General features: G+C 62.5%; 1 protein-coding gene across 1 annotated transcript; it reads right to left on the bottom strand.

Annotated features, from left to right (window-relative positions):
• Nucleotides 1–554: 554 nt before the first annotated feature.
• LOC142063053 (tumor necrosis factor ligand superfamily member 10-like) lies at nucleotides 555–7,447 on the bottom strand. The gene is made up of 5 exons (XM_075106382.1): nucleotides 7,135–7,447; nucleotides 3,451–3,597; nucleotides 3,094–3,130; nucleotides 2,447–2,554; nucleotides 555–2,190 (listed from the first exon to the last, which is right to left on the bottom strand). Exons 1-5 carry the CDS (start codon nucleotides 7,369–7,371, stop codon nucleotides 1,748–1,750), a joined length of 972 nt encoding a protein of 323 aa, XP_074962483.1. The 5' UTR covers nucleotides 7,372–7,447; the 3' UTR covers nucleotides 555–1,747.
• Nucleotides 7,448–17,405: the final 9,958 nt, after the last annotated feature.

Below are 17,405 nucleotides of genomic sequence, written 5' to 3'. Positions count from 1 at the left end.
GGCACCGGGCTCCAGAGCAGGAGCACCCTCCCTGGGAATGCCCCAGGCGCCTGTGAGGGGAAGGCAGCAGCGGAGCCCTTTGAGATGTGCTGCAGATGCAAGATGAGGCAGGACCCGGTTATGGCCTGCAGCCTTCGCTGAGCTCTGTTTGCAGCTCTCAGGGCCAGAGCTGCTGGGAACCGCACGAGCCCGTTCCCCCAGGCCGCCTTGGCACCCAGCAGCTCTGGCACCGCACCAGGCCTGCTCCGCCACCACCGCCGGCGTCCCAGCAGCACCGGGCTGGCGCGGCAGGGCTCTGCTCAGGCAGGTGTGGAAGCACGGCGGGAGGCTGCAGGCAGCCGGGGAGAAGCTGCCCCTCTGCTCTGCCCCCTTGCAGAGCTCCGCTTGCAGCCAGCCTCTGTGCCGGGCCGGGACAGGGAGAGAGGGGGGCAGATAAGGCCGAGCTGCAGCGAGGGGGGCTGCTGGGCCCCAGACCTCAAAATGTCTGGTTTGTGCAGTAGCATGGCCCAGGGCGCTTTGCCTGGGGTGCCTGATGCAAAGAGGTGCGAGACCAGTGCTGGAGTACAGGCTTTATTTAAACCAGCACTGAGATCCCCCCCGCAGCCGTGCCGGCGTGGCGGGGTGTTCGCGTCCTTCGTGGGAGCCTGCGCTGCCGTCCTGTCCGTGCACATCAACAGTCTTAATATGATACAGAGAGTATACAGGTAATTACAAAAGGGGGCTGCGTCCACCCCAGTGTCCGTGGGCCGAGCCAGCTTGACCACGCTGTGCCCTCCTTGAACCCACCTCTTGCATCTGACGTGGCCTCTGACACCGAGGGGTTGGTCTTGTCCCTCCTGGGTCCTGTGCTGCTACCGCCGGGGCTCACCCACGAGTTGAAATCCTGCAAGTTAACGATTGCTGGGGCGAAAGGTGTCAGTAAGCGGGTGGCTGCGCTGGCCCAACAGGGCTGGGAGGACCAGAAACCCCAAGGAAAGAGATGCTTGGCCAGAAGTGAAGGGGAGGCGTGATGGGAAGCTCCTGGGCTGGATGATCCTGTGCAGCTTGGCTTGGGCAAAATGCACCTCTCTGCCACGTGCCTGGGTGCGGTTGTTTGGGCTGGTGATTACTCCAGCTTCATGGTCCTGGTCTTTGAGCTCCCCTGAACCTGATTGCTGGAATTGCTCCAGGTTTCTAATTAGCCTGAACTGAAACTCCTTCACTCCTTTCGAGAAGCTGATGCCTCGTACCTACAGGCTGGCCCCGGTGCTTTGCCCTGGGGGGGTGCCAGCCCTGCGCCCGCGCTCGCTGCACTGCTGCTCTCTGCTAACCCCGGCTTCCGTCCCAGCGCCTCCAGCTCGGGGTCCCCGAGCGCTCGCAGCCTGGCCGGGTCTGCACCTGCCAGGCGTGGGGGTCAGACCTGCAGAGGGTCATCCTGCCACAGGGATGCTTTGTCTTGCGGTTGCAGATGTGATGCCGGTGCCTCTCCTGCAGCAGGGAGCTGCTCGGTGCTACCTGCTCCGCTGGCAGCCAGGGAGGTGATGCGCTACCAGGGCTGGCACGTCCCCCCTCCTGCGTGCCTCCCGTGGGCCCCTGGAAGACCCTTCCTGGCTCGTGGGCTTCCTCCCGGCCGGATGGCGGGGCCCCGTGCGGCACCGAGCCCCCCGGCCACTCGGCTGTTGTCCTGCTGGAATAGCGGCTGCCCCGGGGCCTCACGGGAGCGTCGACGGGCAGGAGCAAGCGGGACGGTGGGAGGCGGGGGCGGCCGTCACAGGTCGAGCCGGAAGGCCCCGAAGTAGCTGGCTGCTGCATCGTTGTAGTCGATGGCCAAGGAGGAGACGGAGACAAAGAGCTCATCGCCGGCCTTCAGCTCGAACAGTCCCCCCTGGTAGAGAGCGTGGAGCCCGTAGTTCGCCTCGGGCGCCCAGCACTTGGTGCCGACCCCTTTGAGCAGGAGGATGGGTTGGCTGTAAGACGTCTTCCAGTTGATGCACTGCACGAGCTGGGGGACAGAGACTCGGGCGCTGGCCCCGTCGCTGGGGTAGCGAAAGTAGATCTGGGAGTAGACGTAGTACTTGCCCGCCTGGTTGACCCGCAGCCGGCCGTCCCGGTAGGTGATGTTCTGCAGGTGTGAGTGGATGGTGCTGTCTTCCCAGCGGGCGATGGCGTGGCGGCAGGACTGGGAGAGGTTCCCGAAGCGCTTGGAGTTTCCTGGGGAGAAGGAAGGGTCACCGAGGGGCGCGAGATGCCTTGGGGAGCACCCGTCAGGGGCAGGAGAGAGGTGGCTCTAACTCCCTCCCACCGTTACTGAGCTTGGAGGGGTGGAGAAGGTGGTCTTGGACTGGAGAGACCTCCCCATTGCCACCAAACGCATCCTCCCATCCTGGTCCCCTGCCATTTGGGGGAGATCTTTCCCCTGTTCCCATCTTAGAAACCCCTTGGTGCCCAGTGGGGCTCCCCGACTCACCCTCCTGGGCCAGGCTCTGTGGGCGGAGGGTGAGATGTGCCGAGGGCTTGCTGGCTGTTTTGGGAGGAACCTGCCCCTCCGAGGTGTTGAAGTAGCTCCTCCGGGCCTCTGCGAGAAAAGGGACACGTGGCTGTGCAGGACAGAGAGCGTGGGGACCCCCAGCCCCGGGCCAGCAGAACAGGCCAAATTTACTGAGCAAGCAGAGTGAGCTGGGCAGGGACGTGCCCCACTGACCCACCGAAGAGGGAGGTTATTTGGGGATGAAAACGTCTAGTCAATCATTATCTAATATTTCTGTGCTGTCCCCTGTGGCCCTGGTTCCCCAGACTCCAGGCAGACGTACATGGCTGTCCCTCCAACCGACTCCCCGGGGCCGTACGCCCTTCACCCGCCCAGTGGGACAGTCCTTGCCCTCCCCTCTCCGGCCCCAGCTCGCAGCACCGTGCCCGGCGGAGTTTGCCCTGGGAGCAAGCGAGCCCCGCCGGCCCGCTGGCATGCCCAGCCGCACGCCGAGCTGTGCGCACGTGGACCACGGCTCCGTCTGTCTGGCTGCAACCCGGCCCCAGCAAACGGGTTGTCGACGCTTTGCGGCGCCGGCGAGCGGCACCCCGGCTGCTACCCCCGGTGCTGGGCCAGGAGGGACTCACCCTTCACCGCGCTCCTGCGGATAACGTTCTCCGTCACCTGGAGCATCAGAGAAGAGAGTCCCAGGGTTAAAGGTGAACCAGGCGCTCCCTGCGCCCCAGCTCCCCTTGCCTTTTCTAAGCCTTCACAGCCTCTTCTTCCACGCTACATGGCTCTGGGCTCCACCGGCTCCTCGCTGCAGGGGGCCGGGCGGCCAGCCCCACTCCTCCGCCCCCCGCCTTAAACCACCCTTGCGATTGCCCTCTGCCACCCCTCCGGTGAGGCAGAAGGGGAAACTGAGGCAGGGAGGCAGACAGAAGCCCCCCCCATCGGCCGCCCCATCCTCCCCTGCTCCCCAAAGCTGGCGGGTCCAGGCTCACCGTGGCCACGTAGGCTTTGATGGTGTTGGCCAGCTTGAGGCAGGACTCGTTGCTGATCAGCTCCTCCAGGCTGGATCCCTCCTGCTGCTGATTGATAACCTGCAGACACCGCAGCTCCTCCGTGCTGCCCGGCGCCTGGGCTTTGAGCTGGAACAGAAACACCCGGACACCCCCTCGTCAAAGCGGGCAGGCAAGGGCGGCGTGCGCGGCTCGGCTGGACGGAGCAGCGGGGATGCCCGGCGGGGTGCGTGCACGGGGCAGCTGCCTTCGGCCCGGCTCCTCCAGCGCCAGGGCCCTCACAGCCGCACCGCGGGCTGGAGAACAACCCCGAGCTGCCCTGGTCCCAGAGCTGTGGGGATGCTGTGCTGGGTTAGGTAGCAGGAAGCTGGGTGGGTCCCAAGTCCTGTCAAAAATCTGTTTTTTTGTGAATTTGACAGGTTGAATCTCATCCTGACCTCCTGCGATCCCTGGTGGAAGCGAGTCTTGCTCATCCCAGCTCTTCAGGAAATACAGAAGCATAGAATTGTTTGGGTTGGAAGGGACCTTTAAAGGTCATCCACTCCAACCTCCTGCAACGAGCAGGGACATCTTCACCTAGACCAGGTTGCTCAGAGCAACATGACAGCCCCTTTCTTGAGTTACAGCGCTGAGCGTGAGGAGGAGGGGAGACGCAAGGACTCTCACAAGCTGCAGAGCACCGGGTAAAGAAAAAGAACCCAAAGTTCCCATTCTCCATCTCCTTCACCCCTCCCTCTCCTGCCGTGGGGGAATGAGGCTTCTCGAGCAGTAAAACCCAGCCTTAGCTTTGAACGAGATGCTCACGGCTGCTGGGGAAGCGGTTGCCCTGCGAGGCTTGGCTCCGTACGGCGCGCAGAGCTAAGAGCTGCAGCTGCAGGCTGAATGTGCCCAGGCAGCCTGGTCCACGCTCGTTGTGCTCTCCTGCTGCTGAGCTCAACTGGGGGTTGCAAAACAAGCTCTCACGCAGCTCTGCCCTTCCAGCTGCCGAGCCGCGCTGGCTGGAGACGGGACCCCAAGCGCTCGCAGTGCTGCGTCAGCCCAGGCAGATCTCAGACACTCTCTAGCCTGTGCTGGCTTGTGGTTTGGGCTGGGAAGCCTTCCCTCCACGTGACGCTGGCTGCTGCACGGCAAGCTGCCCCTTCCCAGGCTGTCCCGGGGCTGACCCGGCTCGGCTCTGGCCGTGGCGTCACCGTGGGCACAGGCACGGCTGGCTGTGGGGTCTCACCACACCGTGCCGCTGTCTAGGGCGCGGGGAAACTGAGGCACAGATGGGACGGCTGCCCGGAAATCAGCGCGCCAGGAGCTGGGAAGGAACACTGGCACCTTGACCGCCCTACCTTTATCACCTGGGTCGTTCCCAGATCCCAGGACGGGACCCAGGAGTCCTCGGGCTTGGCCACGTCGTCACCTGGGGCTTGGCCTCCTCCAGCACCCCGCACTTCCCCCACATCCCTGCTTGCTCCGAGCCCCCACCAGACTCCTGCCTGCCCACCGCCCTCGGCAGCGCTTTTGGGCACTCGCTTTGCCTCGTACCAGCACGCGCTCCTGCTTGGGATCAGTACCGACTCCAGGAGCAGCAGAAAGACTGCGCCAGGTCAGATAAAAAGTGGGTTTTTTTAAATTATTTTTTGCACTATTGGGCCAACCGTCTGCCCCAGCACTGGCGGCTGGACCTGCCAGGAGCGCGGTGGCTGGACGGGCTGCAGCGGCGAGCTCGGAGGGCTGGATGGCTGGCGGAGGGCGCGCGCAGCCCTAGCAGCGTGTTCCCCTGGGCTGGCTTTAGCCAGCCGGGCTGCCGTCTTGCAAAGACCTGCCTGCCCGAGTGGGCGGATGCACGGTGCCCGCCGAGGCAGCAAATCCCCAAGTGATGGGGGCTGTTCCCATGAAACTCCACAACGCGGGTGCGTGCTCGGGCAGCACCATCGCGTGCAGCTCCTCCGTGCTGCCAGGAGCGCTAATTACGGCGCGTGCCCACAGACCCGGGGCCAGCCCTCTCCCGAGGTTCCCGGTGAGGGGGTGGCACGTTCCCGGCAGCAGCATGGGGTCTGCAACCGCGTGCCTCGTCCCTCTGGCTTCTAACAACCGCCTGGCACCGCCTGGTCACGCTAATTGCCTTGATTAAAGCTTGCCGTGAGGGGCTGCGGGTACCACCAGCACCCCTCTCTTTGCAGGGTAAGCCCTCCGCCTGCCTCCTCCGTCCCCCCTCCTGGGGACCTTGTGCTGGGGGGGGTGTTTCAATTAAGGAAAAAACAGGGAAGTTTTGTAAAACTGGAGGCACGGGAAGTACCCCCCGAGAGGGGGTGAGGGTGGGCTGGCCATGCTGAGCGACTCAGTGCCCCCAGAGATGCTGAGCTCTGACTACCTAACCCCAGCACAGATCCCATGCAGGGATCCAGTGCCTAGCCTCTGAAATAAGCCCAAAAAGGTCAATTTGAGTGGCTCTCTCCTCCCTTCAGCTCTTCCCTGCGGCTCTGTCTGCCCGCATTCCCCTCCTCCCTCAGTGCCTTTCATGTAAATCCCTTGCAGTGGGTGCCACATGGGATGTAGGGATGGAAACAAAGCCCAAGTGAGGGCTGGTCTGCTCTAAGGGATGCTCTGCTGGCACCCGACAGGCCCTTCCTCCTGCATCCATGGGCTTTTTACCTTTTTTCCCTGCCTCTGTTGTGGTTTTGTGCAATGCTTGGCGGGACCCTTTTCTTGCTGGGCGCTCCACCACCAGGGATGATCCATCCCTGGAGGAGCCCGGAAGTCCCAAATTTCCCTCCCCCCATAGCAAAGACCTCTCCTGTTTGGAATTTTCCCCTCCTTGACCCTCCTGTTGCTCGGGAATTGCTGAATCAGCAGCTGGCAGGGGGGTCTGTTAGCAGGATACGACTGCATTTGGGAACGGCTTGGCACGAGGGACACTCATGGGTCATGGGTGGGGACGTCTGGATCCCCACTCAGTCATTTGCTGTGTTTAAACTGGAGCAAGCACCCAAGGGCTGCTGGAATGGGGGGGTTTCCCAGCCAGGCCGCTTCCAGCATCGCACAGTGTGGGTGAGGAGGATCCCGGCGGTCCTGGAGTGGGGGTGGGATGGGAATGGAGGGGGCAGGCAGGGGAAGATGAAGTAAGAACCAGAGGTGAATAGGGCCTGGAGCCCCGGGCAGCTCCCCCACCTGCAGCTGCAAACTCCGATGGGACCCCAGGGTAGGGCCCCCACCCCACCCCCCAGTGTGGACCCCCAGCTCTGGACGGAGCCCAGGACAAAGGCTCCTTCTCCACATCTGGAGGGAGCGGCCGCTCTGGGCGGAGCCGGGGGCAGCGTCCACCCCCCACTCCACATCTGGATTGGCGGCTCCCAGGGGAGCCAGGGCAGCGGTCCACCCCCCCCTCCACATCTGGATCGGCGGCTCCTAGGGTAGCCGGGGCAGTGCCCCCCCCTCCACATCTGGATCGGCGGGCGGCAGCAGCGGTAGCCGCCGTCCCGGGCGAGCGGAGGCGCGGAGGAGGAGCGGGCAGACCCCCCCCCCCGCAGCCGCCGGCCCTCCCGGGGGTGCAGCACCCCGCCGGCCCCGGCCCCCCCGCGCGGCCCCGCCCGCACCGGAACGGCTCCGGGGAGGGGGCGGGTGGGGGGGGGGGTAGCGCGGGAAGGGCAAAACCCCCCCTCGCTCCCCCGGGCTCACCTTGGAGATGGCCATGGTGAAGTAGACGAAGAGGCCGGTGGTGGAGGCGATCTGCAGGGCGAGGATGGCCATGACGGCCACGCTGCCCCACAGCGGCCCGCACCGCCGCCGCCGCCGCCGCGCCCCGCCGGGGTCCCCGCCGGGCCCGGGGCCGGGCCCCTCGGCCAGCACACGGACCTCGGAGCCGCCGCTGTCGGAGCGCAGGTACTGCCCGGCGCTGGGCTGGTGCGGGGCCATGGCCCGGCCCGCCCCGCCTGCCGCTCCCGCGCCCGCCGCGCTCCGACCGGAGCCTCCGGCCGGGGGGGGCGTGGCCGGGGCGTGGCGGGGGGGCGTGGCCTCCCCACCCGCGGCGGGGAGCGAGGGCGACCCCGGCGCTGGGGACGGGGTGCGGCATCAGGTGCCCCGTGGGAGGTGGGGGGGGGGGGAGCGGGTTGCGTGGCCTCGGGGAGCCCCCGTGAGACCCGCAGGGCGGCGTGGGGTGACCCTCCCCCGGACACCCCGCCTCCCCGTGCTGCCTGGGCTCAGAGCGGGGGGGCTCTGGGCTGGGGGGACACGGCCTGGCACGGCTTAGGGCGATCCCTGGGGGGGCCAGCAGCGCTCAGGCGGCCGCCCCCAGAGCTCAGACGGGTGGAGCTTTGCAAAAAATGGGGGCAACTGCTGCTGCGCAGCTCCGAGGGGCCCTGCCCGGGTGGGGGGACGAGCCCGTCCTGGCCACCGGTGAGAGCCCACCCTGGGCCGGGGGCTGCAGCGCGGGGCTGGGAGCGGAACAGCATCCTCTGTGCACACCGGTATTTGGCCGCTGAGCCCCAGTGCTCTGTCCTGCGGGAGCGTAGAACTCCCAGTCGCCCTGAAATAGGGGTGCGGGGTTGTTGGGAAAGCAAACAGAAAGGCTGGAGAAACAAACGGCTGCCCCCCGACGGCTGCGATAGCCGCTCCGAGGTCAGGTGAGGCTGTGGCTTTTAGTTCTTTCCCCTCCGAAATGAAAGCAAGATCTTGATGAAACACACGAGCACTTCAGTCCTTGTGGAACCGCTCCCTCTCCTCCAAGGATGGGGCATGGGAAAAGCGGGCTGGCCTCAGCCCAAAGCCCCAGGCAGCTCTGGCAGCCCCGAGCCTCGTCCCGGGGCAACTTAGGATTGGTGGCGAAATCGGGACGCGACTGTGAGTTTGGACCCAGGTGAGACCCATGATGGAGGGAGCTGCCCCGTGGCCACCCCGTCCCCAAGACCTCAGGCCCTGCAGCCGTCCCCAGGCTGGGGCACCGGCCAGTGCCGCAGCCACAGCTCTTCACAGGGACGTGCCACAGGGACGCGGCCGTGAAGCCAGAGCTGCTCCGAGTCCACCAGCACTGGCCCCGCTGCGTGCCACGGGGGTCTCCAACTCATGCTGCTTCCCCTTGGCAAGAGCTGGGAACCAAAGCCCTGCCAGGCTGGGCTTTGATCCTCAAGGGGCTTAGAACTGTGATGTTTAAGCAACAATATCGGCTCAGGATTTGGCCCTTAAGCCTGGACTTTCTGGGCTGGGTCTTGCAGAGCATGTGTCATCTAAGGCCCCCCCACCTGGGGAACAAGGAGAGCTGGTGGGAAGGGGCGCCTCACCAGCACTCGCTTCTCCGGCGCTCTCACACAAAGACTGGCATTATTTTTTTTCTTTAAAAAAAAAAAAAAAAAAAAAAAGGAACTTGTCCTGCTTCACATCCTGCCTGCCAGGAACGGCACTGTCTCCTCCACCGAATCCTCTTGCCTCCCCGAGGCTTCGTGCAGACCAGTTTCCTGCAGGGAGCCCCAGTGGACACAGGGGACGAAGGCGAAGGCAGCTACTCACGGGTACCACTTAATTAAAAGGGAAAGAGCAGGTCCGGTTTCTCTTTTTAATGATTGGTGGGGCTGGGGGAAGCAGCAGCTCTCCCTAATTGCCCTGGGCTCGGGTCGGGGACAGGAATTGTCCTTCCCCTTAGCGGCAATGGCAGAGGCTTGACGAAAAAAACCTCTCAAGCATCTTTCCAGTCCGATGTTTCTGCTTACGCGTTCGTGTCCCCATTATGGCCGGTGTCGTTGCCCACGCGGCGCTGCCAGGGTCTTTGCCCGCTGGTGGAGCGAGGCAGAGCCCACCCTCCCGCAGCTCAGGAGGATGGTGAGGCAGCGGGAGCCTGTTCAGGGCTCCCTCCCCAGGAGATGGAGGAGATGGCCCTTGTTGGAGGCCGCTCGGGGATGAGAGCGGGTCCCCCTGCCCACCCCCAAATACGGCCATTGCTTGGGGTGCCGGGAGCCGAGTGGGTGGCCCTGCTGTCCGACCCACTTTCGGTGGCTCATGGGTGTCCCTGCCCTGTGCTGGTGGCCATTCCTGGCAGCGGGTGTTGTCTCTGCAGCGGCTCGCCCCCATCACGCAGGTGCTGCACCCTGGCACGGGGCTGCTGAGCACCCAGAGAGGGGAGCTGGAGGTCGAAGGTGGCTTTTGCGCAGGAAGAATTGTGCAGAAAGAGCCAGCAGCGATGTGGGGGTGCCGGAGCCCCCTGCCCAGCCCCTCGCCCTGCCCTCCCCACCCCACGTTTCTCCTAGAGCAGGCGCTTGTTTCGGGCGTGAGGGCTGGCTGCCCTCGCCCCTGGGCAGGGCTCCGGGCAGGGTCAGTATCGGCTCTCTCCTCGCTCCTCAGCTGATGTTTGTGCACGCGTCCTTCCTCCCGACCCTTGCTCTCTGGACCCGCCGCTGCAGCCTGGCTGGGTTGGCATCACACGTACCCCAGGAGCAGTTCTGAGCGGGTCTCCTCCACGAGCCTCCCTCCACCCGTGCTTGCTGTGCCACGGGGCGAGCGTGGGGACACTTAATCTCAGCAAGGTGGTATCCTCAAGCCCGGTTTTATCCTTAGGCATGCACAAAATGGGCAGTAGTCCCTGCAGCACCGGCCAGGCATGTTGGGCTCCTGCAGCCTGCTGCTCTGCCCAGCACGCAGAGGAGCCGCGTGACCAGCTATCGTGACCTCCCAAACATGGGAAAGTGGGTAACTACTCACCTTATCTGCTTTTATTGCTTTTGTAAAATACTTTGCCAAGCCTTGAATAATGCAACCTCCATACAAATGTCTTCAGATCACTGATCTAATCGCTCGCTGCACGAGGGTCTCCAGTGGACTGTGATGTGCGAAGGGAGAGGATGGGGGGGATTGTGTGTGTGGAGGAGGCTGGCGGTTTCCTCGACACCTTCTGGGGAGCCAAAAGGTTCTTCCTCTCAGTATTTTGCAGAAAGGCAGCGCCGATGCTGTCTGGGGGCTGAGGTTCCCCACCTCGTGGGGACCTGCACCAGAGCCTAGCCAGAGCAGAGCTGTGGGAGCGGGGCGAAGGAGGTGGGGCCAGATGCGGACCACAGACGTGGAGGCGGATGCTGAAGGGCTGAGGACTGATTTATTACCAGCTGTCCCAGCCAAAGCCTTTCAGCTTGGGCTGCTCGTTGGTCTTAGTGGCCAACCTCATCTCTCCCAACTTTGCTGTCCTCCCCTCTTTCTGCAGGGAAAATGCTGCTGAACTCCTGGTGACTTGTCTTGCAGCGACCTGGGTGGGAAAAACGCTGCCCCTTCCACCCCCCAGGCTGTGTCAGTCAGGATGCTCCTGAGACAAGGGGATCTTCCAGCCAAAAGCATCTGCCAAGTCCCTGAGCGGTTTCTCCCCTGCTCCCTGCCAGCCCGGTGCATGACCCGGTGCCCAGAGCCCGTGGAGGCAGGCGCTGCTCTGCTCAGCACCGGTGCGGGCATCATTCCTGCCCTGGCAAGTCGCTGTTGCTCCAGGTGAGATGCCTTCTTTGGAGTTGGGGAAGGGCACCGAGCTAGGGGAGAGATGGCTCTTAATTTCTAAAGAGTTCAGTGAAAAATGAGCCCTCCTGGTTGTTGTTCTCATTTAAAAAGGCTCAGGGCCTTCAGAGCCAGGTGGAGGGGGAAGAGCTGGAAAAGGTGCATCTGTGGGACAAACTACTTGCAAACCTTGCCCTGGTCTCAGGCAGCAATTCTGCCTGCTTCTGGTGTTGAAGGGCTGCACGCACTGGGGGCTTGCAGGGGTCCCCCCATGCAAGGGGCAGTGTTTGCCTGTCAGAGCAGCCAGCCAGGCAGGGTGGAGAGAGGGCGGACATGGCCAAGCTCTGGCTTTTGGTGGCGGTGAGCTTGAAGAGCCAGATGCATTTACAATTTGGGGCATGGATGGACGTGCAGAAGCAAACTGGGTACCGCTCGTCCGTGCGCTGCGATCCTGGGCCACACGCTGCTCCGTTGGATGGGGCCAGGGCACGTGCGGGCTCTGCTGATGAGCAGAGGGAAGCCTGGAGCTACAAGAACTTGGTAGCTTGGGGCTGTTCTCCGTGCCTCGGAGGTAGGAGGTTTGCAGCGCAGACAAGCCTGTGAGCGAGGGCAGGACCAGCACTGGAACTGTGCAAAGAGAATTGGGTGGGAGCCAGATTAAAAAAAAAAAGCCTCCTGATACTGGCTGAGGAGTTGTTTTTCACTTTTAATGTTTCCTGGTCTGTGCACTAGGAGAGCCGGGTCAGCTGAGCCTGGAAATTTGTTTCCTCAGCACTCAGTGGTGCAGAGCAAGTGCAGGAGAGCGGGAGAAGGTGTTTTGCTGGGGTCTTGCCAGTATCGTCAGTGAGGCACCGGGGTGGGTGGGGGAAACCAGGCGGCGAGCCCCTGCATGGAGATGTGAGATGTGTGCCTGGGATTTTCCATCCCTTGGATTCGCTTCAGCTTTGCTTCAGGCAGCATGGTGGAATGTGCAATCTAGTCATGTTATTTTCCCATGGTTTATGGGGGTGATGTGCGTGCAGGACCTGTTGGGTTAGCTTAGACTGGACCCCTCTTGGGCTGGGTTAGCGACAGGGCATTCGTCCCTGGTTCGCATCCTCTGGAGCAGAGCTCCAGTGCTAGGTCTCGGCTTCCTGAGGCTGTTCCTTTAAGGCAAACCACAGCCTGGCGTCTTTGCTCAAGCAGCCGATGATTTCTAACATGTGTTGGCTGCATGATCTTCAGTCAGGAAACAGCACCCCCCCGGGATGTGAAATCATTGCGTGCAGCTCAGGACAGCCTTCGCTAACCGCCCTGGTATGCTCTCTGAAACGTTTGTCTTTCGATTTGAACTGATCGATGCCCATGCTGAGATTGTTTGGGGGGAAAAACTTCTTCCCCATCACACTGCACTTCCAAGGCTCAGCTGGAAGGTCAGTGCTTCCAGCCGAGGCATCGGGTGAGCTCACCTTCCTGACCAGGTCTGCCCCGACCACGTGGAGAACCCGCTGGGACCTCAGTGCCGGCTCAGTTCTGCCCTCGCCACGGGGAGCAGCCTCCCCTGGGGAGGCAGGGACTGGCTCGCCTCCTTTGGCCTCCTCTTCCATGGCCCAGCAAAGCTGGGGAGGTTCACCCCATCTGTGGGGCAGCACAACATTGCACCTTGTAGCTGTGAAACAGGAGGCTGCAAGGATGTGCCCTGGCCCCCTGCCCTTCTGCGCCTCAGTTTCCCCCCGTCCAGCGTAGGTTCTCAGCGGGCCTTGCTTCCCGCCTGGTTTCCCAAGTGCTTGAGATCACTGGCAGGATGATGCCCAGCCTGGATGATGCCCAGGGCCCCTGGACAACGTTCATCCCGGAGACCGCCGCAAATGCTCTGCTGCAGCAAAGTGCCCTGACTGAGCGCATTTGGCTTTGGAAGCAGATGAGGGATGCTATGAGAAAAGACTTAAATAGCAGGAGGGCTCCCGGAGAAATTATTATGTAGAAAGGCGGGAGAAGGGAAGGCCAGCTCGCCCCCTCTGAGGGTGGTACCACATTCCCTGGGTGATGCTCTAACCCGTGGGTGGAGGCCTGGGAGCTGGTGCCTGCGCACTGTGGATCTGGCCACTGACACGGGGCTGTGGGGTACATTTGGCTGTGAAGTGGGTCAAGCTTTCCAGCGGTTGTGTGCTGGGACCTCTCCTCACCCACCTGTACGGTGCTTTGGGTATCCAGCTGCAGTGGCAGCACTGGGCCTTCATCGCCATCAGCCAGCACCTCTGGGAGAGATGCTGGTGCAGGGTCCTGGGGAAAAGAAGAGCCTTTGCAAAACTGAACTGGAGACGGGTCTGTGGGGACTGGGATGGAGACATGGGATGGAGCAGGGCAGGCAACCTTCCTCTTGGCTGGGGCACCTCTACAAGGCCACTGCAGAGGGGATGCTCCTGGGAGGTGTGGTGCTCAGGTGGCCGGGTGCAGCACAGCTGAGTATCGACCTTCCTGGGGGGATTTTCCAGCCGGGGCCATGCCAGCTCATCGGTGCCTCTCTCTGCCTGTGGAAACCAAAGCGTGGCACTGGGATCAGTCTGGGAACGAGAAGGGTGTTGGGAGGCCCAGAGGGCAAAGGGATGGATGCCAAGAGCAAAATGCCCAGTGTTGGGATGCTGGTCCCAGCTCCTGCAGCCAGTTTTGAGCTTTTCAAGAATCAGTGTTACCCCTTGCCACACATTTCGGAGCAGACGGTCACCATCCCTGCATCAGGCATGGGCAGAACACCCCTGGAGATGGCCGTGGCAGCCCTGCTGCTGCCTGGAGCAAAAAGGGACGATTAAAGCCATGTCTTTTATGTCCTCCCCTACCCAGAACAGCAGTGACTTTACAGCACGTTTAACTTGTGGTGTAATGTGGAGGGACCCATCTGCCTTGGGGTGGTCTGCTGGGAGGTCCTCTTGGTGCTCCAAAGAGCCAGCAAGAGGCTGGGCTGCTGCGGAGGGTCCCACCAGGGCTGGGAAAGAGGGGTCTGCTGGGTCTGAGTGGGGAGAGGGGTGGGAGGAGGACACATCTGGGTTTGCCCTCTGGCCACGGGCAGGCTAGGGACACACAGCCCCTGGGCAGGCTGCGGGCCGGGGGGGCCGGGGGGATGTTGCAGAGATGCCAGGCTGGGTGAGAGACTGATGTGGTGGCCACTTTTGGATGAAATAAAGCCTCAATTCAGAATGGGAAGAACTGAAGTATTTCAGCACAGGGCTCGTGGTGCCCCTTCGTGGTCGCCGGTGGGACCTCGAGGTGAGGAGCATGGGAGCACACGGTGCTGGGCGATCCCGCTGTGGGATCCCCCCGGCAGCACGGCTTGGGGGCAAGGGTGTGCCAGCGGGACCAGGACCGGGTGACCCAAGCAGACATGACTCAGCACCCAGACGGCGTGACTCAGCACTCCAGAAATGCTGTCTGACAACGCCTGAGTGCTGGTGCCGCAGTAACTGGGCACCCAGTTTCTCCCTAGGATTGGCAAAAGTTTGCAGGGTGGGAGGGATCGGTGTCTTTGAGAGATGCCCAGAGAAGCTCTTCTTTCCCAGCTGGATCCAAAATATCCCTCCAGAAAGGGAGCCCCAGTTATGGGGCGAGAAGGATGATGCAATCCTGGCTCAGGGGTGGTCCTGGAGGGTCTGCAAGCATGAGCACCCCACAGCTCCGGGGGTCTGGCAGTTTGGGTCAGGCCGTGCCGATGCTCCCAGTAAGACTTGTGGAGGACTTGTTTTAGGCTTTATGAGCAGTCTCACCTGTCTCACCCCTTCTGCCCTTCCTCCCACACAACCCAAGCACACGGTCGGGCTCAATTCCTTGCCTCAGTTTCCCCCCAGCACCGTGCCATATACCGCATCCTCGCCGCCACGCTGTCGTGCCATGTGGCAGTGTACAAACCAGAGTCCCAGCCCTCCATGTAAACGGAGACTTTGCTTTTCAGCCTTGTCCTTTCCCCTAAAGTCACCTGGGTCAGCCCCAACCTGCCCAGTTTGGGCCGGTCCCTTGGCCAGACCCGTGCAGAGCCCTTCAGCCCGAGCGCCAAGAGGTCCGGAGACCCTGCCCTCCCTCACGCAGGCACAGGCACACTGATGCGGACAGGCGCAGCGTGCTCTCGCTCTGCGAGGTGCCGAGACCCTCTGCTTTGTTCCGGGGAATCTGGAGAACTGTGCGAGCCATGCCGAGGCTGGGGAGGGGGGACGACGGACAGGTTTCAGCAAAGCTGTGGTTGAAACTGACTCAGAGCTTCCCACCGCAGGTTTCCGTCTGGCTCAGGGCTTTTTCATGCCTTCCTCCCTCCCCCTCCCCAGAACTATCCAGCTCCTTGTGAGGATGCTGACATACATTTACTACCCGCAGCGCTGCGAGAGGCCCCTTCCCCTTGTCGAGGCAGCTCACAGGGGGGGAGCATGTGCTCACTGCCTGCCTATATCTTAGTAGAAACACTCTTTCTGGGTGAACCTTGCTCATTCTGGCTTGACGTACCCCTGGCTTTGGCTGTGCAGCGCTGAGGGGCAGCAGGCTTCGGCCCCTCCGCCTGCTCTCAGCCTGCAGCAGAGCTAAAGCAGCCTTTGGGCTGCCCCGCTGCGTGCTGGCTGTGGGGATGCAAGGGGAGGGGGCTGCATCCTCCCCCCCACACCTCCCCAGCCCCCGTCTGCCCATCAGGTCACCCCCTGCCTGCGGCTGGGGCTGGGGTTTGCTTGTCCCCTTTATCACAGGGAAGGGAGACCTCCCCTGCATCAGGCCAGCTGCTCCAGCCCCACACTTTGCTGGGCACAGGGCTGAGGCTGGAGGCTCTGGTGGTCACCCCGGACAGGACAGGATGGCTTGGATGGGCACAAGATGGCCCTCGCTGAGCAGAAGCTCCCACTCCCAGAAGCTCTGATGGAGCTGGTGTGTGTGGCCTCCTGCGAACCAGCAGGATCTGGGCTGGTTCAGCTCAGCTTCTCCTCTCACATGGCACATCTCAACCCCACGATCCGTCATTGCATCCCGAAGGAAGATGCCTCCATCCTAGGGCTGCTCCTGCCATCCCTCAGCTGTTAAGCTGGGACACGGCGCTTGGCTGCTCCTGGGCTTCAGAGGGTAAAAGGGAGCTCCGGGTTGGTTTGACTCATCGCCTGGGTTTTGCAACCTCCTGGCAAAGCAGAGCGCTAACAAAAAAAAAAAAAAAAAAAGAAAAGAAAATTAAAAAGAAGAGGAAAATGGACAGCCAGAGGCCAGGCGAGCTGGGGTCCGGGTGCGTCAGCCGCCTGTGTGGGCCAGCTGTGCCTCCTGCCCCTGGCCTCCGCAGCCCACTTTTCCTAGTCCTCCTTCAAGGCGGCTCTCTCTGCTCTTGCTCTCACAGTGGGAATGCCCAGCAGAAGGCATTAGGGGTAGCCCCTCCATGTCCTGCCACACCCCCCCCCCATGGCATCCCATGGACAGGATTACATCCATGCACATCTCTGCGTGAAAGGAGGGTCTCGTGGTGCAGGGAAGGATGGGTATGAAGGCGCCAGTTTCAAGGCTCCGCGTCCATGGTGTTAGCGAAACGTGGTGGCAAGCTGGGTGCTAGGAGGGGGTACATGGGTGGTGACCAAAATGCCCTCAGCCCCTTTTCTTTCAGAGGTTCAGGCCTGGGAAAGGCTGTTTCTGGGATGCTGGGTGGGCAGCCAGGCTTCTATGGAGCGGGAAAAGGAGACAGAGATCCCAGCTGCCTTCACCCTCCTGCCGCCTTGGGGGTCTGGGCTGGGCCAGGCTACGCTAAACCTTTTTCTCAAGAACTTGCTTGTTTTTAGGTTCCAAGCTTCAAGATCTCCGCAGCCAGACCTCCCAGAAGTCGTGCACGGAGCAGCTTTGTCCTCTCCGCCTGTTCAGAGCTGCGGGCTGGCTGGAGGCGCGCGGTGCCGTGCACGCCGGGATGCGCCCGCAGCGGTGCCTGGTAGGGCTCCCTGGCAGGCACAAGGCAGCCCCGTGACGCCGGCTTCCCTCCTGCCTACCTCCCTTTGCTCCCTGCCACTGCCTTCGTGAGGCAAATTGACTCCCCAAGGAGTAAAAAGGAAATTAGGTGGAAGGTGCTGGGAGCTGCTTGACCCTTCCAGGAAACGCTGCCATCATCTTGGCCTTCCAGCCAGCTTTGTACTGCTTTGCCCAGACAGCTTCTCCCCTGGCCCTCCAGGTCCTCTGTCCTGCTCTGCATCCTGGATGCTCCATCCCACCTCCCCGGGCTGGGAGCCTCCCTGCAGAGCTCAGGCTTAGCAGGGCAGTGCCGGCCGGCTGCTGCCAGCTCGGCGAGGGCTGGGGGAAAGGGTAGAGCTGCGTTCTGCGGCAGCCTTTGCCTTTGATGCATAGAGTCCACTGCTGCTGCCCGTGTGAGCCCCCGCGCCCCGTGCCCTGGGTCTGCTGCTGGAAAGCACCGGGGACATTTTCTTCATGGTCCTTGGCAGCCCAGGTATGGCTAGAGATGCCTCCTCCTGGCTCAAGCACTGGGGTGAAGGATGTAATGCTGGGAGAAAAGGGGTACCCCGGGG

Source organism: Phalacrocorax aristotelis, chromosome 11, assembly GCF_949628215.1.
Source record: "Phalacrocorax aristotelis chromosome 11, bGulAri2.1, whole genome shotgun sequence".
Lineage (NCBI taxonomy): Eukaryota > Metazoa > Chordata > Aves > Suliformes > Phalacrocoracidae > Phalacrocorax > Phalacrocorax aristotelis.
The sequence above is the reverse complement of the archived record's forward strand: the minus strand, read 5'-3'. Positions and strand labels throughout refer to the sequence as shown.